Source organism: Oncorhynchus kisutch, linkage group LG5 (assembly GCF_002021735.2).
Source record: "Oncorhynchus kisutch isolate 150728-3 linkage group LG5, Okis_V2, whole genome shotgun sequence".
In the NCBI taxonomy this organism is placed as follows: domain Eukaryota; kingdom Metazoa; phylum Chordata; class Actinopteri; order Salmoniformes; family Salmonidae; genus Oncorhynchus; species Oncorhynchus kisutch.
Window position 1 is genome coordinate 50,997,997 of NC_034178.2, and position 27,883 is coordinate 51,025,879.

The following is a 27,883-nucleotide window of genomic DNA, read 5'->3' on the forward strand; positions in this document are numbered from 1 at the left end:
CGATGGCGGTTATGATGTCATTTAGAACCTTGAGCGTGGCTGAGGTGCACCCATTCGAAGACCATAGAAAGGCAGGGTAGGATAGATATAGGTCTGTGGCAGTTTAGGTCCCTTTGAAGATGGGGGATGACCGTGGCAGCTTTCCAATCTTTAGGTATCTCAGACTATACGAAAGAGAGGTTGAACAGGCTAGTAATAGGGGTTGCAAAAATGTTGGTGGATAATTTTAGAAAGAGAGGGTCCAGATTGTCTATCCTGGCTTATTTTTAGGGGTCCAGATTTTGCAGCTCTTTCAGAACATCAGCTATCTGGATTTGGGTGAAGGAGAAATGGGGGAGGCTTGGATAAGTTGCTGTGGGCGCGGGGCTGTTAACCAGGGTATGGGTAGCCAGGTGGAAAGCTTGGCCAGCCGTAGAAAAATGCTTATTGAAATTCTCAATTATCGCAGATTTATCGGTGGTGACAGTTTTTCCTAGCCTCAGTGCAGTGGGCAGCTGGGAGGAGGTGTTCTTATTCTCCATGGACTTTACAGTGTCCCAGAACTTTTTGGAGTTTGTGCTACTGAGTAAAGGGTCTGAATACTTAAGTAAATGTTAAATTTCATTTTTTATTTTATTTTATTCATTTGCAAAAATGTCTCAAATTGTGTCTCACATTTTGTCTCTACACACATTGTACAAGGGTTAATAACAGTAATGTGAATTTAATGTCAAACCAGGTAGCTAGTACACAACGCCCCCCTCAGGCAGAACATTTTGTATTGTGAACTGTCTGGAACTCGTTTGCCTGCTTGCTACTCAAATATATTTTTATTATTAAGTCAAATTCAAAATGAACTGCAATAGTCTACGCATGTTTCAAACACATTAGCAGTGTAAAATGCAGTGGTGGAAATAGTACCCAATTGTCATACTTGAGTAAAAGTAATATAAAAGGACTCAAGTAGAGGTGAAAGTCACCCAGTAAATACTACTTGACTAAAAGTCTAAAAGTATTTGGTTTTAAATATTCTTAAGTATCCAAAGTAAATGTAATTGTTAAAATATACTTAACTATCAAAAGTAAAAGTATGAATCATTTCACATCCATAAATTAAGCAAACCAGATGGCAGATTATTTTTATTTAGGGATAGTCAGGGGGCACACTCCAACACTCAGTCATAATTGACAAAATAAGCATGTGTTTTTAGTGACAAAATAAGCATGTGTTTTTAGTGAGTCTGCCATGGGATGACCAGGGATGTTCTCTTGATAAGTGCATAAATTGAACCAATTTCCTGTCCTAAGCATTCAAAATATTAGGAGTACTTTTGGGTGTCATGGAAAATGTATTGAGTCAAAAGTACATCATCTTTAGGAATGTAGTGAAGTAAAAGTAAAATAGTCAAAAATATATATATTTTTTTTTACGATTTAAGTAGTTGTTTTAAATGTTTGTACTTTAATAGTTTTCACCACTGTTAAAATGTGAGGCCTATCTCCATATTAAAAATAAAATGTGTTCCAATGTATGAACAACATGCCTGGGGCGTGGTTTACTGAGCGCACTTTGCAATAATGCGCTCGTGAGTAATATCGCGGTGGCAGTACATTACGCGGTAGCATACATACTTTGAGGAGCGCACGAGAAAAAAAGACTAATCATTGTGAGTGTAATTAGCCAAAGCCACTTACATTAGCTATATGAAACGTATTGGTTTAGCAGCAAGACATTTAAACAAATCATGTTAATTATGTTCGTTTAAAAATGTAGTTAAAATCTCAGACACTAACGTTAGCAGACGACAACCAACGCCCCTCTTTCTATTGTGCACCTGTGGGACTGTCGGAGGAGCTGTTGTTGGCAACATCAGAAACGTAAGGCCGAAGAAAAGTTTCAAGAGGTTTGTTATGAGCTTGTGTTGATATATCCAGTTATTATAATACAATGTACATTTGACTTTTTAATAAAAGTAGTCTAAATGTGTGTTAAGCTATGCTAGTTTAGGCAGTGGTTTGCACATGGTGAATTTGCTGTAGCCAAGGGTAAAATGCTTGCCAATTTCACAGGTGTTGCCAATTTTGCACCATTATTACTTATGGAGGTTGCAGGGAGGTGATGGGAGTTGGCCAACCCATTTGAGGGTATTCCCTATGTGGAGGACTGGAGACACAATGCATTATACTTGGATACAGTAAGCTTATGGTTACTTGATTATTGTGGTAATAATGCATATTGGACCACTCCTTCCTGCTGATGCCACTTTTGCAAGTGCATGACCAGATGTTTTAGGGGGCCGAATACTTTCGCAAGGCACTGTATATTCCTCAAACCCAAATGAAGGGGAAAGATAGACACCATCTAATGGAATCTTTGTTGATGGTGCCTGGGGAGGGTTGAGGAATATACTTAGATCTGTACAACAGATGGCATGTGAGACATGGACTCATCTAGACCACTTACATTTTCAAAACATAAAAAAAAAAGATTTGAGTGAACTATTAGTTTAATACTCAGCACAGCCATTTTGTTGACTTGGGCTTCTCAGAGTAGGTTACCTGTTGGCCTGACAGCCAGGCTATATTCTATTCAAACCGCTGCTGAGTATTACAAGCTGGGTATTCATTGGCTGTCCCTGGAGAATTGAGGGGTCTACATTGGTATTCACCTCAGTGCCAGCAGTCAGCCAGCACACAATGCCGACTGTCCATCTTTGTACCTTGATCGCACCATGTGGCCATTTGAATGAATCTCTATGCTCATTTAATGGCACTATTTATACAGTTCTCTCTGTCTTCTTGGAAATGGCACAGCTCAGAGTCTTAGAAAACACTGTCAGACCATGTCACCTTATCATCCTTCTCTCTCTGCAAATAGACAGGGTAGACCACAGAGGAGGCAGCCAGGTGGTAATGTGACGGTGACTCAGTGGAATGCATTGATGATGGTAACCATAATTGATCCCTTTTCTCATTGTTGACAGATCAACATTGACAAACTAGGGGACTTTCCTGTATAAATTGAAGAGAAAATAGGCTACACACAGATCTCACTGGGTCAGGTGCTGGGCAGAATTCTATATATATATATATATATATATATATATTTCTTTAGCAAAATGAGTAATGTCCTTAACTCTGACATGCTCGTGAAGTCTGTTTATTAATAGAGACACAGAAACTTACATTATGATTCAGTTGTCCATTTCTGACTCACCAATTTATAGTGTAGTTATAGATTTACAGTGTAGCCTGTGGTTTTGCATTTAGTGTTATAGTGTAAGTTATATATTATTAGTGTAAATTCATTGTTTATACAACGTCTGTCTGTATATTATGTTTATTGTGGCAGATCCATTTTACCAGGTCAAATTCCTGTTAAATTCAAATGTACTTGGTGAATAAAGGTTATTCTGATTATACATTGCTACAATAAGTCATAGAGAAACTGCCCTAGTGAAACGTTTGTGTATTGTTTTTATTTTGTTGACGTTTAATAAACATTTTAAAAAAAATCAGACAAAGCGCGTGCTCACCTCCAGGTGTGAGGCAATGGTTAGTAGTGGTTAGAATGTGTGGAGTGTATTGAGAGCCAGCTACAGCACCACGAAGGCCCCTGGGGACGTCTCGGTGTCTCCAGGTCCCCTTTCAAACAACGCAGAGAAACCTGAGCTTCTGGTTCTGTTCTTTTCTCCTCTCCCTCTCTCTCTCCTCCTTTCTCTTCAACTCATTCCTCCAGCTTTCTTTCTGTCCTTTGTTGTAACTACCACCTCCCCTTCTTTACCACACTCATGAAGGGGGATCAAGTTATGACATAGAATCACATCATTTAGATCAGTTTTGAGTTTTTCACCAGGTTGTTAAAATGCTTTTAACTTTAGAGCAGGGAGTTGTATAGGCTATTTCCTAGAAATTCTGCTGAAGACACACAGACAATGTACCTGGCAGGAGAAATGCAATCCAAGGTCATTGGTGCAGGGAATCACATGACCTGCTTCCTCCGCTCTCATGATACTTTTCTCCGCACTCCGCCCCTTAAACTCTTACACATTAGAGACATTGCACACACAGTGTCAGGTATCGCAAGGTTTCACCAGTGGAGTATGACACATCGGAAGTTCTGAAATTACATGCTGAACCGAAACTGAAGTGCTTTAAAATAATAGATGAGACAATTTTACATCGAAGATACCAGGAAAAACTAGACTCTATTAAAAAAGGTGAGTTTCATGTCTGCAGGTGTGTCACAGTTAACTCAAATGTTTTGGGGAGAAATTAAGTTACCACTCCCTTTGTGCCATTGTTTGTAACTGTGTGTCTGTTTTATATCGATCGCATATCTCAAATAATAATGATCTGTTCTCGTACTATTGACCGTAACTCCCACTGTTAGTGTAGTAAGGCTAGTCCAACAGTATCCATGTCATGGATGTGAATGTTTTTCTACCATATGTAGGCTATTGTCTAAACACACAGGGTTGACACCTGATCAGTACCTTAATCTGAGAGGTGCCAAGTCAGCCATGAAGGAGAGATCTGTGTTTCAGAGTCCAGGTATTTTTTTGACATTGAAATCCTTTTTTTTTGTTGGCTTGCCTAAGTCTGAACAATGTTTCTCTCTATCGATCTACACACAGTGCCTTCGGAACATATTAAGGCCCCTTGACTTTTTCCACATTTTGTTACGTTACAGCCTTATTCTAAAATGGATTAAAAAAAACACCCAATACCCATGATTGACTAAGTGAAAATGGGATGTTAGAAATGTTTGCAAAGGTGTTATATAAATATTTACATAGGTATTCAGACACTAAGTTGAGCTCATTCTAAAAACCTGTTTTTGCCTTGTCATTATGGGGTATTGTGTGTTTTGCTGGGTGGCCAGCTCTATGAAGAGTCTTGGTGGTTCCAAACTTCTTCCATTTAAGAATGATGGAGGCCACTGTATTCTTGGGGACCTTCAATGCTGCAGACATTTTTTTGGTACCCTTCCCCAGATCTGTGCCTCGACACAATCCTGTCTCGGACCTCTTATGGACAGTCCCGGCGACCTCATGGCTTGGGTTTTGCTCTGACATGCACTGTCAACTGTAGGACCTTGATATAGACAGTTGTGTGCCTTTCCAAATCATGTCCAATTGATTGAATTCATCACAGTTGGACTCAAATCAAGTTGTAGAAACATCTCAAGGATGATCAATGGAAACAGGATGCACCTGAGCTCAAATTCGAGTCTCATAGCAAAGGGTCTGAATACTTACGTAAATAAGGTATTTCAGTTTTATTTTTAAGACATTTGCAAACGTTGTCATCATGGGGTATTGTGTGTATATTGAGAATTTTATCTATTTTAGAATAAAGCTGTAATGTAACAAAATATGGAAAAAGTCAAGGAGTCTGAATACTTTCCAAATGTACAGTATGTATAAAAAATTATGGACCCACATATTTTAACAAACAATCACCTAAATAAAAGCTAGACAGTAGGAGAATAAAACATTCCAAAACAATACATTCAACAGTATTGTTTTTGGTACTAAACCCAGAAAAAACAAAGGTTCTCTCACTGTCAAATGCGTTTATTTTCAGTGAACTTTAACATGTGTAAATATTTGTATGAACATAAGATTCAACAACTGAGACAAACTGAACAAGTTCCACAGACGTGACTAAAATAAATGGAATAATGTGTCCCTGAACAAAGGGGGGGTCAAAATCATAAGTAACAGTATCTGGTGTGGCCACCAGCTGCATTAAGTACTGCAGTGCATCTCCTCCTCATGGACTACACCAGATTTGCCTGTTCTTGCTGTGAGATGTTACCCCACTCTTCCACCAAGGCACCTGAAAGTTCCTGGACAATTCTGGGGAGATTTGGGGGGACCCTCCGATCCAACAGGTCCCAGACATGCTCAATGGGATTGAGATCCGGGCTCTTCGCTGGCCAAGGCAGAACACAGACATTCCTGTCTTGCAGGAAATCACACAGAACGAGCCGTATGGCCGGTGGCATTGTCATGCTGGAGGGTCATGTGAGGATGAGCCTGCAGGAAGGGTACCACATGAGGGAGGAGGATGTCTTCCCTGTAATGCACAGCGTTGAGATTGCCTGCAATGACAAAAAGCTTAGTCCGATGATGCTGTGACACACCGCCCCAGACCATGACAGACCCTCCACCTCCAAATCGATCCCGCTCCAAAGTACAGGCCTCTGTGTAACGCTCATTCCTTCGACGATAAATGCAAATCCGACCATCACCTCTGGTGAGACAAAAGCGCGACTCGTCAGTGAAGAGCACTTTTTGCCAGTCCTTTCTGGTCCAGCGACGGTGGGTTTGTGCCCATAGGTGACGTTGTTGCCGGGTAGGACCTGCCTTACAACAGGCCTACAAGCCTTCAGTCCAGCTTCTCTCAGCTTATTGCGGACAGTCTGAGCACTGATGGAGGGATTGTGCGTTCCTGGTGTAACTCGGGCAGTTGTTGTTGCCATCCTGTACCTGTCCCGCAGGTGTGAAGTTCGTATGTACTGATCCTGTGCAGGTGTTGTTACACATGGTCTGCCACGGAGGATGATCAGCTGTCCGTCCTGTCTCCCTGTAGCGCTGTCTTGGGCGTCTCACTGCAATTTATTGCCCTGGCCACATCTGCAGTCCTCGTGCCCTCCTTGCAGCATGCCTAAGGCACATTCACGCAGATGAGCAGGGACCCTGGGCATGTTTCTTTTGGTGGTTTTCTGAGTCAGTAGAATGGCCTCTTTAGTGTCCTAAGTTTTCATAACTGTGACCTTAATTGCCTACCGTCTGTAAGCTGTTAGTGTCTTAACAACCATTCCACAGGTGCATGTTCATTAATTGTGTATGGTTCATTGAACAAGCATGGGAAACAGTGTTTACAAATTGTTTATGAATTATTTTTGAAAGACAGGGTCCTGAAAAAGCGACGTTTCTTTTTTTGTTGAGTTTATTTGAGCAAAAGAAAATGCATAGAATTGCAGGAAATGTTCTTTAAAACTGCAACATTTTCTCTCGACATTCATTTTTTTCTCTACAATGAATCTGGATCTGAGTAGCCAGAACACACATGGTTAAAGCGGAGGTTTGAAAATTTGTCATGGCTTTGATACTCTGATATGGTCCAATCGCCTACGACTTTATACAACGGCCCTTGTCACCACAAACAACTTCAATGATGTCAGTCTGACTAAAGTATAAAGCAAATGACAGAGTAGCGGAATGAATTTAGTGTGAATTCCTTTGAAACTGCTACATTTTTTTCTCTCCGCTGCATGGCAAAATATGTAGAAATGCAGGAAATTAGCTTTAAAATGTCAAGTTCATCTCTCATTCTGCCACGCCCACCACCTAAGACCCTTTTTGATCCAGGAAAAAACCCTGGTCTCTGACTCACCTGCTAGTTTATCTACAATGATTTTGTGTTTAATGACTCTTTGTTCAGATTGTTTTGGAGCCAGACTTTAACTAGTTTTTACACCTCATGGTACTTTGTTTAATTACATACAGTGACATTATCTGCAAATCAGTTTGCATAGAGTAACAGACTGGTTTGTCTCAGGTGTTACCTGTCTAGTATGTTTGATATGACATAAAAGAGCACTTTAAATTAGGCTATATCCTCTGCCCTAGATCTGTCAGTTGGTGCAGTCAATGTTATCCTGACATTTTAACATGGCTGTTATTATTGTCCCTGGAATTTACTTGGCTGCAAAGTAAAAATAAATAAATAAATAAATATTTTACATTTAAAAAACTTTACATCTTCGTTTTTTAAAAACATATTCCCTAAATGTATTCAGGGAAGGTGGAGAATAGCAACGTATAAACAACCGTCTCTGCATTGAGCTGTTCAGGACTGATTGTACCTTCATGTCACTCAAGGCGCTGATGATGAAATGGCTATATTGCGCAATAGACTGATCCTGTGTTGTGTTCCATATCTGGGTTTGTTGTGGATGCAGCATTTCTAGGGAAAACGCGATGAAAGTGAGGGTTCAAAGGCCTTTGTGCTTTGAATTGGCATTTTAGTCATTAAGCAGACGCGGCTTACATGAGTTAGTGCATTCGTCTTATGATAGCTAGGTGAGACAACATATTACAATCGTAGCAAGTACGTTTTCCCTCAACAAAGTAGTTAACAGCGAGATCAGTGCTAGTTGGAAAGTGCATATTTGTATTTTTTGGGATGGGGGGGTACAGACGCTTGACATAGAGGCCTAGTTCACTGAAATACGATAACGATTGCTCAGGAAAAGGTGCATCCACAGGATCTGTCAATGTCACTTAAGGGTTCAAAAGTTATTTCGGACATCCTGTCCCAAGTTTGCAGTCAAAATGCACTACAATATGCACTGGTTTGGGCTGAGGGCAGCAACAGTGCAGTGCTCCTGGAGCAGTTATAGGGGGGTTAAGGGACTTGCTCAAGGTCACAACGGCAGGAGATGGCTTAGCTTGCACATATAATTGATATAAGTACAATGGAAATTTAATAGAAAAGCATCCCCCTAAAGGCTTCAGTGATGAAACGCATAATAAATGTGTTTTCTTTCAACTTCCATTCTCCTCCAGGAGTAGCTGAATATTTCCTGCTACTCTAGTTCTTCAAGCCTTGCATCTTGGTTTCTACTGTGAGTTAGTTTTTTACTCCGCTTAGCTTGGAGGAAAGGCTGAGGACGTTTTCGGAGGAATTCCATTGGAATGTCCCCTGCCTGTCTGGCTTCCTGAGCTGTCCTGATGCACATGAATATGTTGCGTTGCCTCTGAGACACACAGTACCTCAGGGTTTCAACCAATATCCACTTAAGCTAAGGTTTAAGCGTTGGCTGATTTTTCTTAGCGTTTTCTCATGAAATATGACAGATATGCAAGGCCAACTTTAAAACTATCCCTGTGGCCATGTTAAATACTGTCTTTATGAGAAGTTAATGTGATGTCTCTCTCTTTGTGAACTTGGCTGCCATCTCAGTGGCTTAGATGATTCCTTTCCTGGATCCCATGGTTTGTGGACAGGAAGTGTTGGAGATTCTTTTGGATTTGGTCATGCGTCATGGTCACTGTCTAGTAGTGCTGGTTGTTTGCATGTGTATGTTTGTGTGTGCTGTGTCAATACAAAACCAGCTGTAACGTTCAGTTCAAAGTCCTCTGTGTCTTTGTCAGGTAACAATAATGTAATACCTGCAAAGTACACCTTAATGAAAGGGCATTGTCCATACACTCTTATGGCTGTATTAGAGTTAGCCTATTGACATTTAATTGATCTGAAAACGACTGTACGAATACACATCATGCAGTGTAACAAAGGTGGTTCCATTTATAACGTGTGTCACGTGCTTTTGACATTTCTACCTTCCAGACAAATGACTATTTTACTGGCTTACCAGCTGCGTTACAGACTGCTTTTTAATGTGTACGTGTCTGTCGGGAGCACAGCAACTATAGTAACTAACTATTGCCTGTGTGTGTCCTATATGTCCTATATGTTATACTCTGGCCTTCTATAATTGTTGCTTATAAAGATCAGGCAGAGATAAGTGGCAGTCGGGGTGCTGATTTATCTTCTCAGAACCTCCTGTCTGTCTCAGCCAGATGATGATGATGATGATGATGATGATGATGATGATATGCTCTGATTCACACAATGACAGCATTGTTGCTGATGTCTATTGTGTACCAGTCCCGCAGTCAAGTAGCACATGCAGTGTCTGAACTTGTTCGCTTGATCGTGATGGCAGAGTTAGTTTCTTCTTGCTCCTGTAATCATGCAACAATCCTGTGTGTGGGTTTTTTTCTGGATCAAAAAGGAGCTTAGGTGGTGGGCGCAGTAGGGGGTGGGCGCAGTAGGGGGTGGGCGCAGTAGGGGGTGGGCGCAGTAGGGGGTGGGCGCAGTAGGGGGTGGGGCAAGGGGTGCGGTTTGCATGGCTGAATTCTAATGGCCCCCGTCATGGCGGTGTAGAGCAATTTTTGCATTTCTAAGCCAATTTCCTGCTATTCTAGCCTACTACATATAAATTGCATGAAAAACTTTGGACCCTACTTACAGGCTACCTGGTATGGTCATGTCCTCAGGAAAAACTTCTGGCCCTATACATGACACCCAACACAAAAATACAGAACTTTATGCAAGTTTGTTAACCATACACAAGTTGATATGAAAGTTCTTAACATATGTTTTTCCAATACCCTTCAATTAAAGTGTCTGCCTGTGTTGTCTATGTTAATTAATAAGCAGTGAGGTAATGGTGCACACCATGGACAAACGGCTGGGTGATGTCACAGTAAAATGTTTGCTCACCGCAGAATGGTGTCATCCAACAGCATCAGTGTGGGTTGTTGAACCCAGGCTCTCCTGGCTGTCTGTATGATACTACACTGTATTAGTGAATTCCTATATGATGGGTATTGGAGGATTTTCTTTTTCTTTTTTACATATACTAAATGTAGAACTGAAATTGTCTACACTTTTATTCTATCATTAACTACTAGTGTGTGTGTGATTCTAGGCAGAGATGGAAGGTGGAAGTTCGTTCAGCCGAAGGTCGTGGGCGTCGCAGTCTTTACGCGTCACTGCCAGGGAGCTCTCATTGGTCAGCACGCGAGGCAAGACCAACGCCATCGCAGAGCGCTTCTCCAAGTGAGTGACACACAACTCTACTAAAGATACTTCTGTCTGAATGAACAGTAGACACTTATCTTCCAAATGCATCTTACCAAACTCACATCTGTCTGTAGGGATTACGGAATCCTCCATCTCAAATTAAATGTTATTTGTCACATGCGGCGAGTACAACAGGTGTAGCCCTTACAGTGAAATGCTTACTTACAAGCCCTTAGCCTTAACCAACAATGCAGTTTTAAGAAGAAAAAAAATATTTGGGGGGTATTTAAGTCCCCAACTGTGAAATAACACATGGAATCATGTACTGACCAAAACAGTGTAAAACAAATCAAAATATATTTTATATTTTTTATTCCTCAAAGTAGCCACTCTTTGCCGTGATGACAGCTTTGCACACTCTTGGCATTCTCTCAACCAGTTTCATGAGATAGTCACCTGGAATGCTTTTCCAACAGTCTTGAAGGAGTTCCCACATATGCTGAGCACTTGTTGGCTGCTTTTCCTTCACTCTGCGGTCCAACTCACCCCAAACCATCTCAATTGGGTTGAGGTTGGGTGATTGTGGAGGCCAGGTCATCTGATGCATCACTCTCCTTCTTGGTCAAATAGCCTTTACACAGCCTGGAGGTGTGATTTGGGTCATTGGCCTGTTGAAAAACAAATTATAGTCCCACTAAGCGCAAACCAGATGGGATAGTGTATCACTGCTGAATGCTGTGGTAGCCATGCTGGTTAAGTGTGCCTTGAATTCTAAATAAAAAAACGGACAGTGTCACCAGCAAAGCACCCCCACATCAGAACACCACCACCTCCATGCTTCACAGTGGGAACCACACATGCGGAGGTCATCCGTTCACCTACTCTGTGTCTCACAAAGACACGGCGGTTGGAACCAAAAATCTAATTTGGATTAATCGGACCAAAGGACAGATTTCCACTTCCACCTGTCTAATTTTCTTTGCTCGTGTTTCTTGGCCCAAGCAAGTCTCTTCTTATTGGTGTCCCTTTTAGTAGTGGTTTCTTTGCAGCAATTCGACCATGAAGGCCTGATTCACAGTCTCCCCAGAACAGTTGATGTTGAGATGTGTATGTTACTTGAACTCTGAAGCATTTATTTGGGCTGCAATCTGAGGCTGGTAACTCTAATGAACTTATCCTCTGCAGTAGAGGTAACTCTGGTTCTTCCTGACCTGTGGTGGTCCTCATGAGAGCCAGTTTCATCATAGCGCTTGATGGTTTTTGCGACTGCATTTGAAGAAACTTTTCAGATTGACTGACCTTCATGTCTTAAAGTACTGATGGATTGTCGTTTCTCTTTGCTTATTTGAGCTCTTCTTGCCATAATATTGACTTGAGCTGTATTCGAATACCAATACTAACTAACATACTCTATACTACATATTTAATGAGTATATACTATTAGTTTATTTTAGGATCCCATTCATTTACAGTATACTATCAGTTGAGCGTACTAGCTCTTCACCTGTCTACCTGAAGTTGTTGCTGTGCAACCTCTTGCTAGCTAGTTAGTGTGACAAATTTTATGACTTTGGGTGTGTTCTTAAATTCAATCTGGAGTGCCAGAGTGCACTCATAAATTCAGAGCGTTGTCGAATTGTCCGTTTTGTAAATTCAGAGTGTTTCGCTATCGGAGTGCACACTGGATGAGCATTCTGACCTTACAACAGCAGTCAGGGACCCAAGCTAACGTTGGCTAGCTTGCTAGCTACTTCCAGACACAAATGAGACTACTCTGATCATGTACTTGCCCTAGCAGAGCTGGTTAGGCAGTTTTCATGTTATCCAGAGCATTGGTGACTGTAACTGTGCTGCTGGCAACAATTGAATTATGCTTTTTTGCTGACGTTTACTGACACCGGCCATATTCAACAGGTGTTGAGCACTTGAAAATTCATTATTCTGTGCTCTGGTACACTCAGACCAGGGTGCTCTGAAATCGGAGTAGATAGCCAGAGCGAATTTAAGAAAGCACCTGAATGAGAACGCACAACGACTATACAATTTAGCTAAGATTGATGGAAATAATCAAGTCAATAAACGTTGGGTAGGTAGTTAGCCTATAGTTAATATACTGGCAAGTCTGACGTATAAGTAGCCAATGAAGTTATGGAGCTAACACCTGTACATACTGCTGTAATAATATGCTATGTGGTTTGTAAGGACAGCGTAGCTAACAAATTGTCAGGCAACATAACGTGTAAGGTAACTTATTTGAAAAGTAATTTCTTTATTACATTGATCAACATTTTCTTAACATTTGTCATAATTAGTTAAAACAATGAATTTGTATCTGCTCTCATTGTGCTTTGGCTGCATAATTTCTTCAAATCTGAAAACAATGTGAAGCCACACCCATTTCCTGAAGAATTGTATTATGGGCCCTAAAGTACTGAAAGTGTCCTGTGTGTATACTTCATATTTTGCCGAATTTAGTACGACATCTGGACATTTTACTAACTATATCCATACCATGACCAATAAGCAAACTATATACTCAATTAACATCACAAATAGTACAGTTAGTGCGGTTAGCATGAGTATTCGAACACAGCTTAGCCCTATTTGGTAAAAGAGCAATCTTCTGTATACCAACCCTACCTCGCCACAAGAAAACTGATTGTCTCAAACACATTAGAAGGAAAGAAATTCCACAAATGAACTTTTAACAAGGCACACCTGTTAATTGAAATCAAATCAAAGTTTTTGTCACATGCCCTGAGTACAGCCAGGTATTGTAGACCTTAGTGAAATACTTAATTACAGGCTCTAACCAATAGTGCTGAAAAGGTATTAGGTGAACAATTGGTAGGTAAAAAGACGGGATTTATTCAGTAGCGAGGCTACATACAGACACGGTTAGTCAGGCTGATTTTGAGGTAGTATGTACATGTAGATATGGTTAAAGTGACTATGCATATATGATGAACAGAGAGTAGCAGTAGCGTAAAAGAGGGATTGGTGGGTGGGACATAATGCAGATAGCCCGGTTAGCCAATGTGCGGGAGCACTGGTTGGTCGGCACAATTGAGGTAGTATGTACATGAATGTATAGTTTAAGTGACTATGCATATATGATAAACAGAGATTAGCAGCAGCATTCCAGGTGAAGCTGGTTGAGAGAATACTAAGAGTGCAAAGCTGTCATCAAGGCAAAGGCTGGCTACTTTGAAGAATCTTCTTTGGTTACTACATGATTCTATATGTGTTATTTCATAGTTTTGATGTCTTTACTATTTGTCTACAATGTACAGAGTGTGCAAATGAGGTAAGATTAGGGAGGTAAGGCAATAAATAGTAATTACAATTTAGCAATTAAACACAGGAGTGATGAATGTGCAAGTAGAGATACTGGGGTGCAAAGGAGCAAAAAAATAACAATATGGGGATGAGGTTCTGTGGTCTGAGACAAACATTTTACTATTTGGCCTGAAAGCAAAGCGCTATGTCTGGATTAACCAGGCACAGCTCATCACCCATCTCACACCATCCCTGAAAAGCATCCCCAATAGCATGATGCTGCCACCACCATGCTATGAGGGATGCTTTTCAGAGCCAGGGACTGGGAGACTGGTAAGGCTAGAGGAAACAATGAATGGAGCCAAATACAGGCAAATCCTCGACGAGAACCTGCTTCAGAGTGCAAATTAGACTGGGATGAAGATTTACATTCCAACAGGACATTAACCCAAGCATACAGCCAAAGCAACGCTGGAATGGGTTCAGAACAAGAATGTGAAAGTCCTTGAGTGGCCCAGCCGAAGCTTGAGAAAATCTGCAATGAAGACTGGGAGAAAATCCAGATGAGCAAAGCTGATACAGACATACCCAAGACAACTCAAAGATATAATTGTCGCCAAAGGTGCTTCTCCAAAGTATTGACTCAGGGGTGTGAATACTTATGTAAATACAATTTCTGTATTTCGTTTTCAATAAATTGGCAAACCTGTCTAAAAACATGTCTTCACTTTGTCATTATGGGGTATTGTGATGTCATTATGGGGTATTGTGTGTAGATGGGTGAGAATCTATTTGAATCCTTTTTGAATTTGGGCTGTAACAAGTTGTGGAATAAGTCAAGGGGTATGAATACTTTCTGAAGGCGCTGTATATAAGGGACATAGGCTAATTACAATTGGCCCAGAACAGAGCAGCATGTCTGGCCCTTAAATGTACACGGGGCTAATATCAACAACATGCTTATCAATCTCTCCTGGCTCAAAGTAGAGGACTGATTGACTGCATCAATACTGGTCTTTGTGAGAGATGTTGATCTGTAAAAAGTACAGAACTGTCTGTTCAATTGGTTAACACACAACTCAAACATTCATACATACCCCTCAAGACATACCACCAGAGGACTCTTCATTCCCTAAGTCCAGAACAGAGGCTAGGAAATGGATACTGCACTAAATAGAGCCATGACTACATGGAACTCTCTTCCACTTTAGGTAACTCAAGTTAGTAGTAAAATCTGATTAAAAATAAAATAAAAGATTAAACCACCTCACGGTACAATGCGGACTGTGAAGAGAAACACACGCACGTGCGCGCACACTCTTACTTACACACACACACATTCTATAACACACACTCTACACCCACACATTGTTTGTAATGTAAATTTGTATAACACACAATGTTTAGAGTAGCTGCTTCCTTGGCAACAGCTAATGAGGATCCTAATAAAATATTTACACGTCCTTTTCTTCTGTTGCTATGCAAAGTAGATGTTACCTCACCACAATCTTGATATTCCAGTCGCCATTCATCGTATTGGCAGCAGACTGAAAGTACAACTGTATGAGTTAAGAAAAGGAGAAACTTAATGAAGGGTTATGTCATTGGGAGGTGAATATAGCTCAGTCTAGATGGCCACTAGACCGTTAGTCCCTAACCCTTCAGTGTGCAGATCCAGAACAAAATGGATTTGTGTCAGAAAAATGATAGAAGCCTCAATAAACCCTTTTTATATTTCTTGCTCACCTACCTTGTCTCTTCAGACCTGCAAAACCTCTGAGGATATTATTGATTCAACACCAATGCAAACTTCCATTCCCAGTATAATGCCACTGTTGGAAATGCTTTGGTCCACTTTGTGTGCACCTCTTCTCTTGATCAGCAGAGGTCAATGTTGATTCTCTCTCCCACAGGTACCAGAGAGCTGCTGAGGAGTCTAATGCAGAGAAGAAGAAAGCAGTGAGTATCTCCATTCAGATCCCCAACAGAAGGTCCACTCATGGAATTACAGGATGTGATGTCATTATATGTCACTATATGCTCAAGTGTGTATGCCAGAGTGGTTTTGTGCTCTCTTCTCTGCTTAGGCTACTTATGCTTGACAGTGAGTAAATAGGATAAAGCACTTTATCATTCACATTGTAAAATGTCTGCCTCCTTTTTAGTGGGCCTTTTCAAAAGCTACCTCCCACACACACACAGTATTATCCTCACCCCGGCTGAGGAATACACACGGAGTCCAAACCTAGCTCTGCCTGGTCACTTATTGTGATGGGCTGGCAGTCATGACCCTAATCCTGACTCAGTCTACTAATCCCAAAATAATTCCCTCTTGGGATAGTTGTCTTTATCTGTTGGGCAGTGCTGGAGAAGTGGACAAGGGAACAGGGAATAAGTGATCAGCCGATGTCATGCAGGAGTGCAAGGTAACTACCATTTTCCAATGGCTGATAGATGAGGAATGTATTCTGATCATTGGTTACCTAGATGCCAGTTAATGTGGACCTAGATTGTAACACAGGAGTTGCCCTGTGTGACACAACATTGTGGAGAGGCTCAAGTAGTTGAAGACAAACATTGTTTAAACACAAGGTCCTTTCTTAGTCATTCAGAGCCACACACACACTGCTCTTACTGTGTGGTGCATGCTGTTCCTTCCTGTCTGTGCTGAGTTAAACAGGTCCAGTCAGCACAATTGTTTGTGTGTGTGTGTGTGTGTGTGCGCACCGAGAGGCAGGCAGGCAACACTGGTGTCAAAGGTGGGCTGTACATTTTCCATGGAAGAAGGAAGAGAGGTCTCTGCTTTCTGAGATACCTGAAAGGCAGTCCTCTGTGTTGCGGTATGGAGCATAGGGGTCAGGAGTTGTAACTTTTCAGACATTGTTCCGTCCTTGCGTTTTTCCAGGTAAAACAGCAGTGATGTCATAATGAAGGATTACCTGTACATTTGGAACTGACAGATTTACATGGGACTAAAACAATTTAACATGAGACTCTGAGATGGCATGGTGGTCCACAAATAAACTGTAAGGAGCCTCCTGTAGTCTTCCTAATATTATGTTGACTGTGTGTGATGTGGAATCTCAACCCCCCCCCCCCCCCCCCATTCAACTGTGACATTATCAGTAATTGTTCTGTATGTAATTACAGGTATTATTATTTATTCTTAATGACATCTATTATGTTTTCTAACTGCAAAATACACACAGAAGTTAATGATCGTTTTACAGGGGAATGAATGTTCCACTCCCTAAGAGCTATCATGGTTGATTACTGCACTCTCAATATGTGGTCCTCCCTGCTGCTGAGTCAGTCATATTGAGTCACAGTTTGGGTTCTGACCTGGATGTAAGTGTGTGTGTGTTCAGTAGCAGTAATGGCGGAAATTAGCCGCTTCTACCAGGAACCTGACTGTCACTGACCGAGATGGCTCCATAGGTTAAACAGAACAACATAATGTGTTGTAGTTTACACTGTCTTCTTGAGGACAAAGGTGAAGAGTTTGGTTTTGTACAACAACACTGTCATCACCCAATGTGGTATAGATTTGCTATTTTTTTAAATACTTTAGAACCGGAACCAGCAAGCTAGCTAGTAGTCAGATAGCCACTGCTAGCGGTCTTCACCGTTAACTCGGACATCTGCCAGCCTCAGCCCGGTCAATTCCTGGCAGTCTGCACAGCGCGATATCAACCCAGAGTATATCGGACTCCTTTTCTCTACCACTTCTCCAGGTTCCTACTGCAAGCTCTGAACCTTTACTCTGGATCATCGCAGGTAGCTAGCTGCTATCCGAGTGGCTACTCCTGGCTAACGTCTCTGTCCCGACGCAAGCACCAGTTAGCCTGGAGCCTGCTAGCCCCGGCCTGCTAGCTGTCTGAATCGCTGTGCCTCCAGCTTGACTAGCTACTCACTGGACCCTATGATCACTCGCCTACAATTGCCTCTCTGCCTCTCCCTAATGTCAATATGCCTTGTCTATTGCTGTTTTGGTCAATGATTTGTCTTATTTCACTGTAGAACCTCCAGCCCTGCTCAATATGCCTTAGCTAGCCCCTTTGTTCCACCCCACACGCATGCGGTGACCACACCTGGCTTAAATGGTGCCTCCAGAGACAAAACCTCTCCCATCATCACTCAATGCCCAGGCTTACCTCCACTGTACTCACATCCTACCATACCTTTGTCTGTACATTATGCCTTGCATCTATTCTTCCGCACCCAGAAACCTGCTCCTTTTACTCTGTTCTGAACCAGTTCTTTTAGCCTTTAGCCGTACTCTTATCCTACTCATCATCTGTTCCTCTGGTGATGTAGTGGTTAACCCAGGCCCTGCAGCCCCCAGCATCACTCCCATTCCCCAGGCACTCTTATTTGTTGACTTCTGTAACCGTAAAAGCATTGGTTTCATGCATGTTAACATCAGAAGCCTCCTCCCTAAGTTTGTTTTGTTCACTACTTTAGCACACTCCGCCAACTCGCATGTCCTAGCCGTATCTAAATCCTGGCTTAGGAAGGCCACCAAAAATCCTGAAATTTCCATCCCTAACTAACATTTTCCGACAAGATAGAACTGCCAAAGGGGGCGGAGTTGCCATCTACTGACTTCTGTCATACTATCCAGGTCTGTACCCAAACAATTCGAGCTTCTATTATAAAAAATCCACCTTTCCAGAAACAAGTCTCTCACCTTTGCCGCTTGTTATAGACCCCCTTCAGCCCCCAGCTGTGCCCTGGCGGCAGTGTAGCCTAGTGGTTAGAGCATTGGACTAGTAACCGAAAGGTTGCAAGTTCAAATCCCCGAGCTGACAAGGTACAAAATCTGTCGTTCTTCCCTTGAACAGGCAGTTAACCCACTGTTCCTAGGCCGTCATTGAAAATAAGAATTTGTTCTTAACTGACTTGCCTAGTAAAATAAAGGTAAAAAAAATATATATATATATATATATATATATATATATATATGTGAATTGATCGCCCCCCATATATCTTCAGAGTTCGTATTGTTAGGTGACCTAAACTGAGATATGCTTAACACCCCGGCCGTCCTACAATCTAAGCTAGATGCCCTCAATCTCACACAAATTATCACGGAACCTACCATGTACAACCCTAAATCCGTAACCATGGGCACCCTCTTAGATATCATCCTGACCAATTTGCCCTCTAAATACACCTCTGCTGTCTTCAACCAGGATCTCAGCGATCACTGCCTCATTGCCTGCATGCGTAATGGGTCCGCAGTCAAACGACCACCCTTCATCACTGTAAAATGCTCCCTAAAACACTTCAGCGAGCAGGCCTTTCTAATCGACCAGGCCCTGGTATCCTGGAAGGATATTGACCTCATCCTGTCAGTAGAGGATGCCTGGTTGCTCTTTTAAAAGTGCTTTCCTCTCCATCTTAAATAAGCATGCCCCATCCAATTAATGTAGAAATAAGAACAGATATAGATAGCCCTTGGTTCCCCCAGACTTGACTGCCCTTGACCAGCACAAAAACATCCTGTGGCGTTCTGCATTAGCATTGAATAGCCCACGCGATATGCAACTTTTCAGGCAAGTCAGGAACCAATATACTCAGTCAGTTTGAAAAAGCTAGCCTTAGCTTTCCTAACAGAAATGTTCTTCCTGTATCACTAATTCCAAAAAGTTTTGGGACACTGTAAAGTCCATGGAGAATAAGAGCACCTCCAACCAGCTGCCCACTTCACTGAGGCTAGGAAACACTGTCACCACCGATAAATCTACCCTGGCCAACATCTCAGCACACCCTGCAGCAACTTGCCTCCCCCCGATTCTCCTTCACCCAAAGCCAGACAGCTGATGTTCTGAAAGAGCTGTAAAATCTGTATCCCTACAAATCAGCTGGGCTAGACAATTTGTACCCTCTCTTTCTAAAATGATCTGCCGAAATTGTTGCAACCCCTATTACAAGCCTATTCAACCTCTTTTGTATCGTCTGAGATCCCCCAAAGATTGGAATGCTGCCGCGGTCATCCCCTTCTTCAAAGGGGAGACACTAGACCCAAACTGTTATAGACCTATAGCCATCTTGCCCTGCCTTTCTAAAAATCCACGAAAGCCAAGTTAATAAACAGATCACCGACCAACTTCGAATCCCACCATACCTTCTCCACTATGCAATCTGGTTTCTGAGCTGGTCATGGGTGCACCTCAGCCACGCTCAAGGTCCTAAATGATATCATAACCGCCATCGATAAGAGAGAGTACTGTGCAGCCATCTTCATCGACCTGGCCAAGGCCTTCGACTCTGTCAATCACTGCATTCTTATTGGCAGACTCAATAGCCTTGGCTTCTCAAATCACTGCCTTGCCTGGTTAAACCAACTACTTCTCAGAGTTCAGTGTGTCAAATCGGAGGGCCTGTTTTCTGGACCTTTGGCAGTCTATGGGGGTGCCACAGGGTTCAATTCTCGGGCCGACTCTTTTCTCAATATATATCAATGATGTCGCTCTTGCTACTGGTGATTCTCTGATCCACTTCTACGCAGATGACACCATTCTGTATACAGTCGTAGGCAAAATGTTTGAGAATAACACAAATATTAATTTTCACAAAGTCTGCTGCCTCAGTTTGTATGATGGTAATTTGTATATACTCCAGAATGTTATGAAGAGTGATCAGATGAATTGCAATTAATTGCAAGGTCCCTCTTTGCCATGCAAATGAACTGAATCCCCCAAAAACATTTCCACTGCATTTCAGCCCTGCCACCAAAGGACCAGCTGACATGTCAGTGATTCTCTCGTTAACACAGGTGTGAGTGTTGACAAGGACAAGGCTGGAGATCACTCTGTCATGCTGATTGAGTTCGAATAACAGACTGGAAGCTTCAAAAGTAGGGTGGTGCTTGGAATCATTGTTCTTTCTCTGTCAAACATGGTTACCTGCAAGGAAACTCTTGCCGTCATCATTGCTTTGCACAAAAAAAGGCTTCACAGGCAAGGATATTGCTGCCAGTAAGATTGCACCTAAATCAACCATTTTATCGGATCATCAAGAACTTCATGGAGAGCGGTTCTATTATTGTGAAGAAGGCTTCAGGGCGCCCAAGAAAGTCCAGCAAGCGCCAGGACCGTCTCCTAAAGTTGATTCAGCTGCGGAATCGGGGCACTACCAGTACAGAGCTTGCTCAGGAATGGCAGCAGGCAGGTGTGAGTGCATCTGCATGCACAGTGAGGCAAAGACTTTTGGAGAGTGGCCTGGTGTCAAGAAGGGCAGCAAAGAAGCCACATCTCTCCCGGAAAAAAATCGGGGACAGAGTGATATTCTGCAAAAGGTACAGGGATTGGACTGCTGAGGACTGGGGTAAAGTCATTTTCTCTGATGAATCCACTTTCCGATTTGTTTGGGGCATCCAGAAAAAGCTTGTCCGGAGAAGACGAGGTGAGCGCTAGCATCAGTCCTGTGTCATGCCAACGGTAAAGCATCCTGAGACCATTCATGGGTGGGGTTGCTTCTCAGCCAAGGGAGTGGGCTCACTCACAATTTTGCCTAAGAACACAGCCATGAATAAAGAATGGTACCAACACATCCTCCAAGAGCAACTTCTCCCAACCACCCAGGAACAGTTTGGTGACGAACAATGCCTTTTCCAGCATGATGGAGCACCTTGCCATAAGGCAAAAGTGATAACTAAGTGGCCCGGGGAACAAAACATCAATATATTGGATCCATAGCCAGGAAACTCCCCAGACCTTAATCCCATTGAGAACTTGTGGTCAATCCTCAAGAGGCGGGTGGACAAACAAAACCCACATATTCTGACAAACTCCAAGCCTTGATTATGCAAGATCAATCAGGATGTGGCCCAGAAGTTAATTGACAGCATGCTAGGGCGGATTGCAGAGGTCTTGAAAAAGAAGGGTCTACATTGCAAATTTGGACTCTTTGCATCAACTTCATGTAATTGTCAATACAAGCCTTTGACACTTATGAAATGCTTGTAATTATACTTCAGTATTCCATAGTAACATCTGACAAAAATATCTAAAGACACTGAGGCAGCAGACTTTGTGAAAATTAATATTTGTGTCATTATCAACTTTTGGCCACGACTGTAAATCTGGCCCTTCTTTTGACACTGTGCTAACAAACCTCCAAATGAGCTTCAATGCCAGACATCACTCCATCCATGGCCTCCAACTGCTCTTAAATGCTAGTAAAACTAAATGCATGCTCTTCAACCGATCGCTGCTTGCACCTGCCCGCCCGACTAGCATCACTACTCTGGACGGTTCTGACCTAGAATATGTGGACAAATACCTAGGTTGTCAACCAGATTGTAAACGCTCCTTCCAGACTCACATTAAGCATCTCCAATCCAAAATTAAATCTAGAATTGGCTTCCTATTTCCCAACAAAGCCTTCTTTAGTCATGCTGCCAAACATACCCTCGTTAAACTGACTATCCTACCGATCCTTGACTTGGCGAAGTCATTTACAAAATAGCCCCCTGACACTCTACTCAGCAAATTGGATGTAGTCTTATCACAGTGCCATCTGTTTTGTCTCCAAAGCTCCATGTACTACTCACCTCTATGACCTGTATGCTCTTGTTGGCTGGCCCTCACTGCATATCCGTCGCCAAACCCACTGGCTCCAGGTCATCGATAAGGCGTGGCTTCACCTAACAAAGACTTATCTCAGCTCACTGGTCACCATAGCAACACCCACCCGTAGCACGCGCTCCAGCAGGTAAATTGCACTGGTCATCCCCAAAGCCATCACTTCCTTTGGAAGTCTTACAGTTCTTTGCTGCCAATGACTGAATTACATAAATCTCTGAAGCTGGAGTCTTATATCTCCCTCTCTAACTTTGAGCAACAGCTGTCAGAGCAGCTTACCTATCATTGTACCTGTATGCAGCCAATCTTTAAATGGCACACCCAACTACCTCATCCCCATATTATTACTTACCCCCTTGGGTTGTGCCGTGGCGGAGATCTTTGGGGGCTATATTCGGCCTTGTCTCAGGATGGTAAGTTGGTGGTTGAAGATATCCCTCTAGTGGTGTGGGGGCTGTGCTTTGACAAAGTGGGTGGGGTTATATCCTTCCTGTTTGGCCCTGTCCGGGGGTGTCATCTGATGGGGCCACAGTGTCTCCTGACCCCTCCTGTCTCAGCCTCCAGTATTTATGCTGCAGTAGTTTGTGTCGGGGGGCTGCTCCAGTTTCAACTGTTCTGCCTGTGATTATTATTATTTGACCATGCTGGTCATTTATGAACATTTGAACATGGCCATGTTCTGTTATAATCTCCACCTGGCACAGCCAGAAGAGGACTGGTCACCCCTCATAGTCTGGTTCCTCTCTAGGTTTCTTCCTAGGTTTTGGCCTTTCTAGGGAGTTTTTCCTAGCCACCGTGCTTCTACACCTGCATTGCTTGCTGTTTGGGGTTTTAGGCTGGGTTTCTGTACAGCACTTTGAGATATCAGCTGATGTACGACGGGCTATATAAATACATTTGATTTGCTCTTTTGCACCCCAGTATCTCTACTTGCACATCTATCACTCCAGTATTAATGCTAAATTGTAATTATTTCGCATCTACGGCTTGTTTATTGCTTACCTCCCTACTCTTCTAGATTTGCACACTGTACATAGATTTTTCTTTTCTATTGTGTTATTGACTGTACGTTTATGTGTAACTCTGTTTTTTTGTCGCACTGCTTTGCTTTATCTTGGCCAGGTCGCAGTTGTAAATGAGAACTTGTTCTCAACTGGCCTACCTGGTTAAATAAAGGTGATGTAAAGTTTAAAAAATAAATGTTTCTTTCTCACAAAAATGGAATCCCTGAACCTTCAGCTGTGTTTTGAGCTGGATTTACACAAAAAATAACAACATATATTGAACATCTTTATTTGGGGATCTACATCAAATCAAAATCAAATCAAATTTTATTTGTCACATACACATGGTTAGCAGATGTTAATGCAAGTGTAGCGAAATGCTTGTGCTTCTAGTTCCGACAATGCAGTAATAACCAACAAGTAATCTAGCTAACAATTCCAAAACTACTACCTTATAGACACAAGTGTAAGGGGATAAAGAATATGTACATAAAGATATATGAATGAGTGATGGTACAGCACGGCATAGACAAGATACAGTAGATGGTATTGAGTGCAGTATATACATATGAGATGAGTATGTAAACAAAGTGGCATAGTTAAAATGGCTAGTGATACATGTATTACATAAAGATGCAGTAGATGATATAGAGTACAGTATATACGTATACATATGAGATGAATAATGTAGGGTTTTGACATTATTTCCCATCAATTCCCATTATTAAAGTGGCTGGAGTTGAGTCAGTGTGTTGGCAGCAGCCACTCAATGTTAGTGGTGGCTGTTTAACAGTCTGATGGCCTTGAGATAGAAGCTGTTTTTCAGTCTCTCGGTCCCAGCTTTGATGCACCTGTACTGACCTCGCCTTCTGGATGATAGCGGGGTGAACAGGCAGTGGCTCGGGTGGTTGTTGTCCTTGATGATCTTTATGGCCTTCCTGTGACATCGGGTGCTGTAGGTGTCCTGGAGGGCAGGTAGTTTGCCCCCGGTGATGCGTTGTGCAGACCTCACTACCCTCTGGAGAGCCTTACGGTTGTTGGCGGAGCAGTTGCCGTACCAGGCGGTGATACAGCCCGACAGGATGCTCTCGATTGTGCATCTGTAGAAGTTTGTGAGTGCTTTTGGTGACAAGCCGAATTTCTTCAGCCTCCTGAGGTTGAAGAGGCGCTGCTGCGCCTTCTTCACGATGCTGTCTGTGTGGGTGGACCAATTCAGTTTGTCTGTGATGTGTACCGAGGAACTTAAAACTTACTACCCTCTCCACTACTGTTCCATCGATGTGGATATGGGGGTGTTCCCTCTGCTGTTTCCTGAAGTCCACAATCATCTCCTTAGTTTTGTTGACGTTGAGTGTGAGGTTATTTTCCTGACACCACACTCCGAGGGCCCTCACCTCCTCCCTGTAGGCCGTCTCGTCGCTGTTGGTAATCAAGCCTACCACTGTTGTGTCGTCCGCAAACTTGATGATTGAGTTGGAGGCGTGCGTGGCCACGCAGTCGTGGGTGAACAGGGAGTACAGGAGAGGGCTCAGAACGCACCCTTGTGGGGCCCCAGTGTTGAGAATCAGCGGGGTGGAGATGTTGTTGCCTACCCTCACCACCTGGGGGCGGCCCGTCCGGAAGTCCAGTACCCAGTTGCACAGGGCGGGGTTGAGACCCAGGGTCTCGAGCTTGATGACGAGCTTGGAGGGCACTATTGTGTTAAATGCCGAGCTGTAGTCGATGAACAGCATTCTCACATAGGTATTCCTCTTGTCCAGATGGGTTAGGGCAGTGTGGTTGAGATTGCATCGTCTGTGGACCTATTTGGGTGGTAAGCAAATTGGAGTGGGTCTAGGGTGTCAGGTAGGGTGGATGTGATATGGTCCTTGACTAGTCTCTCAAAGCACTTCATGATGACGGAAGTGAGTGCTACGGGGCGGTAGTCGTTTAAGGGAAGTGAAAACTAAAGTATAAAAAAAAGACTCAGTCAGTGAAGAGTTAAACCTTTTCTCAAATGTATCATTTTCTGGTTTCCTGGGGTATTACCCCCCCACCCCCTGCACCGCAGCCTCTCTCTCCTGGTCTTGATGGGGGGTGGGCTAGTTCTTACATGCAGAGTTCTTCTAACTGCTAACATCTGGGAGAGCTTGATCACTCTCACTTAGCACAGACCAGAGAGAAGGACTGCAGACTGATTCCAGCTACAGGACTCTCTCCCCCTGCCTGCCACCTAGCCTCCCCACTACGCCTCGTTTCGTCTCGCTCTCACAGGTTTCACCACTTCTCTTTTAAAAAACAGGAACAAACTTTTCATTGTCTGCTGCTCCTTTTCTGTTATACTTATTGTACTCCAGTTGCTCTCACAAAGAGAATTATTGGGATTCTCTGACCTTCTTTCCCTTCGTTCAGTCCTCCCTTAAGCTCTGCTCTTTCATGTGTTTCCATCTAGTTTCTGTCACATCCTTCGTTGGTGGAACATGGCTTGATGTATTTTGCAGGTTAGGTTTGTTGGAATTGCATGGTTGTGGTGTGTGTGTGTGTGTGTGTGTGTGTGTGTGTGTGTGTGTGGTCAATGCGATGACATTGGGAAGTCGTGTAAGCTTTTTACATCAAGTTTGTGTGGACCTCCAATGCTAATGGTTGACCACCTCATTATCACGTTGAAGGGAAAAGTCAGGTTTGTTCTTTGTTAGGGAGTTGTGGATGTTGATGGTTACCTACTGCTTGGGGCTTGTGTTATGAATGTCCTTTTACCACTTAGAATACATATTGTTTCTCTTCTTCATGGGTGTGAACCGTGCGATTTAGATGGTTTGTATTGAGTTGGGCTCTATTTACCATAGCCCATTGCAGTTCCATGACAGGAACATAGAGTTTCCCATGTAAACTTAACTTTATTAGTTCATTAGTTGACTCTATTCTGCTTTCAAAGGGCCATATGTTTTACATACCTTTTCAGAACTTCCCCATATTACACAGACTGTTTCCAAGTGGGTGTTCATTTCCATATTTTCTAGTGAAAATCAAACTCATGGACGTCACGCAGTGGAGTATTGTTGTCCTCTAATAGTTCAGCTTGCTACTCGGCGTCAGTTATGATTTGGGAGCTTCATGGATGGTTGAGCCTATATGCTTAGCAGAGCAGAGAACCCTCTGTACTTTCAGGAAACGTGAGGTAGGGTGCCACAGAATGGAATGCGGTTGGGAAAGAGGTCTCCATGTTTAGTGCTGCTCTCTCTCCATCTTGAGCCAAGACTTTGTTTGCCTCTCTAGAGTTGATTGTACAGCAGCTGATGATTGCCAGCTCTGACTTCAGCTACTGTGACAACATATCTCTTTCCTGGACCAACTCTGGGAACAGCTGCTTATCTAATTTGAATTTTCTTCCACGTCAGTAACTACTGCTGTTCGCAAAGTATTTTCCCACTGTGGCCTCAGGAAGAAAGTTATGAGCTTTTGATTTTTCCTCCGTTTTTTTCCTGTTTATTTGGTTGCAGTCTCGGTGCTTGGAATTGGATTACATAATACAGGATGTAGGAAGTAAATGGTGATGACTATTTAGTTGGTAATGGTTTCATTCTAGCTTGTTTAGTCATTTGATCCCACACAGTTGAAAAATGAGACTGACTATTTGTATTATTAACTGTTATAAATTGGTACCGTGTTTCTCATACAAGACTACTCCTACACACAAGTACCTCTTTCAGGACATTGCTTTAGTCAGTAACTTCAAGACATTCTTCCTGTTGACCATTCACTAATCTGCTCTCCTCTTCTTCCTGTCAGTCAGTGGAGAGCCTGCCTCCCACCCTGCGTTCAGGGAACCTGAGTGTTCTGAAGAAGCGCTGGGAGCAGCCAGGTCCTCGCCAAGACAGACCCGCCCCGCTATCCAACGGGCCACCCCGTGCCCGCCTCTCCCCCTCTGCCGTACCAAAACCAACCCCCCTGACCGAGCACCTTCCCCCAGCCAAGTCTCCGGAATCCTTGAACACTCAGGGTGGTCAAAGCACAGCCTTCAGCCGCTTCCAGTATCCTGCAGCAGCAGCTATAGCCGAGGAGGGACAGAGAGGGATGGAGAAGAAAGCGCAGCGGCCAAGCGAGCGAGAGGAGGAGAAAGAGCTGATGCAGGTGGAAGACGAGTTTGTACCACCCAGCCCCTGCACACCCATCGAGAAACCCAGCGTGCCTCTCAACAGCCTGAAGATTATGTTTGAGAAGGGAGAGGGCACCAAGGGAAAGGTAAGACTGATAAGGCACACATACACAGTGGGTATGTATCCCTCTACACCGTATCTTTCCCTCTTTCCTCTAATGATACTTCTCTCTCTCACTCTGTCTCTTGGCATCTTCCTCAACATGTAGCTGCTCCGCAGAGTTGTGGGGTCAGGTCAGTCATCTGTGTGTGTGTGTGTGTGATTGGTTAGCCCCCTGTATCCAGCT

At 43.0% G+C, this 27,883-nt stretch overlaps 1 protein-coding gene across 4 annotated transcripts in view; it reads left to right on the top strand.

The window, feature by feature from the left end:
- The first annotated feature begins 1,584 nt into the window (after nucleotides 1–1,584).
- LOC109875924 (LIM domain and actin-binding protein 1) overlaps nucleotides 1,585–27,883 on the top strand; it is a 41,365-nt gene continuing 15,066 nt past the window's right edge. For 2 of the 4 annotated variants that reach the window (XM_031825302.1, XM_031825303.1), the window contains exons 1-4: nucleotides 1,585–1,883; nucleotides 10,493–10,623; nucleotides 15,780–15,825; nucleotides 27,230–27,682. In XM_031825302.1, coding sequence (XP_031681162.1) covers nucleotides 10,499–10,623; nucleotides 15,780–15,825; nucleotides 27,230–27,682 — 624 coding nt within the window. In that variant the 5' untranslated portion in view covers nucleotides 1,585–1,883; nucleotides 10,493–10,498. Of the gene's footprint in view, nucleotides 1,884–4,031; nucleotides 4,200–10,492; nucleotides 10,624–15,779; nucleotides 15,826–26,442; nucleotides 26,619–27,229; nucleotides 27,683–27,883 lie in introns of those variants that run through there. The other 2 variants (XM_031825301.1, XM_031825305.1) reach the window with 2 other exon arrangements.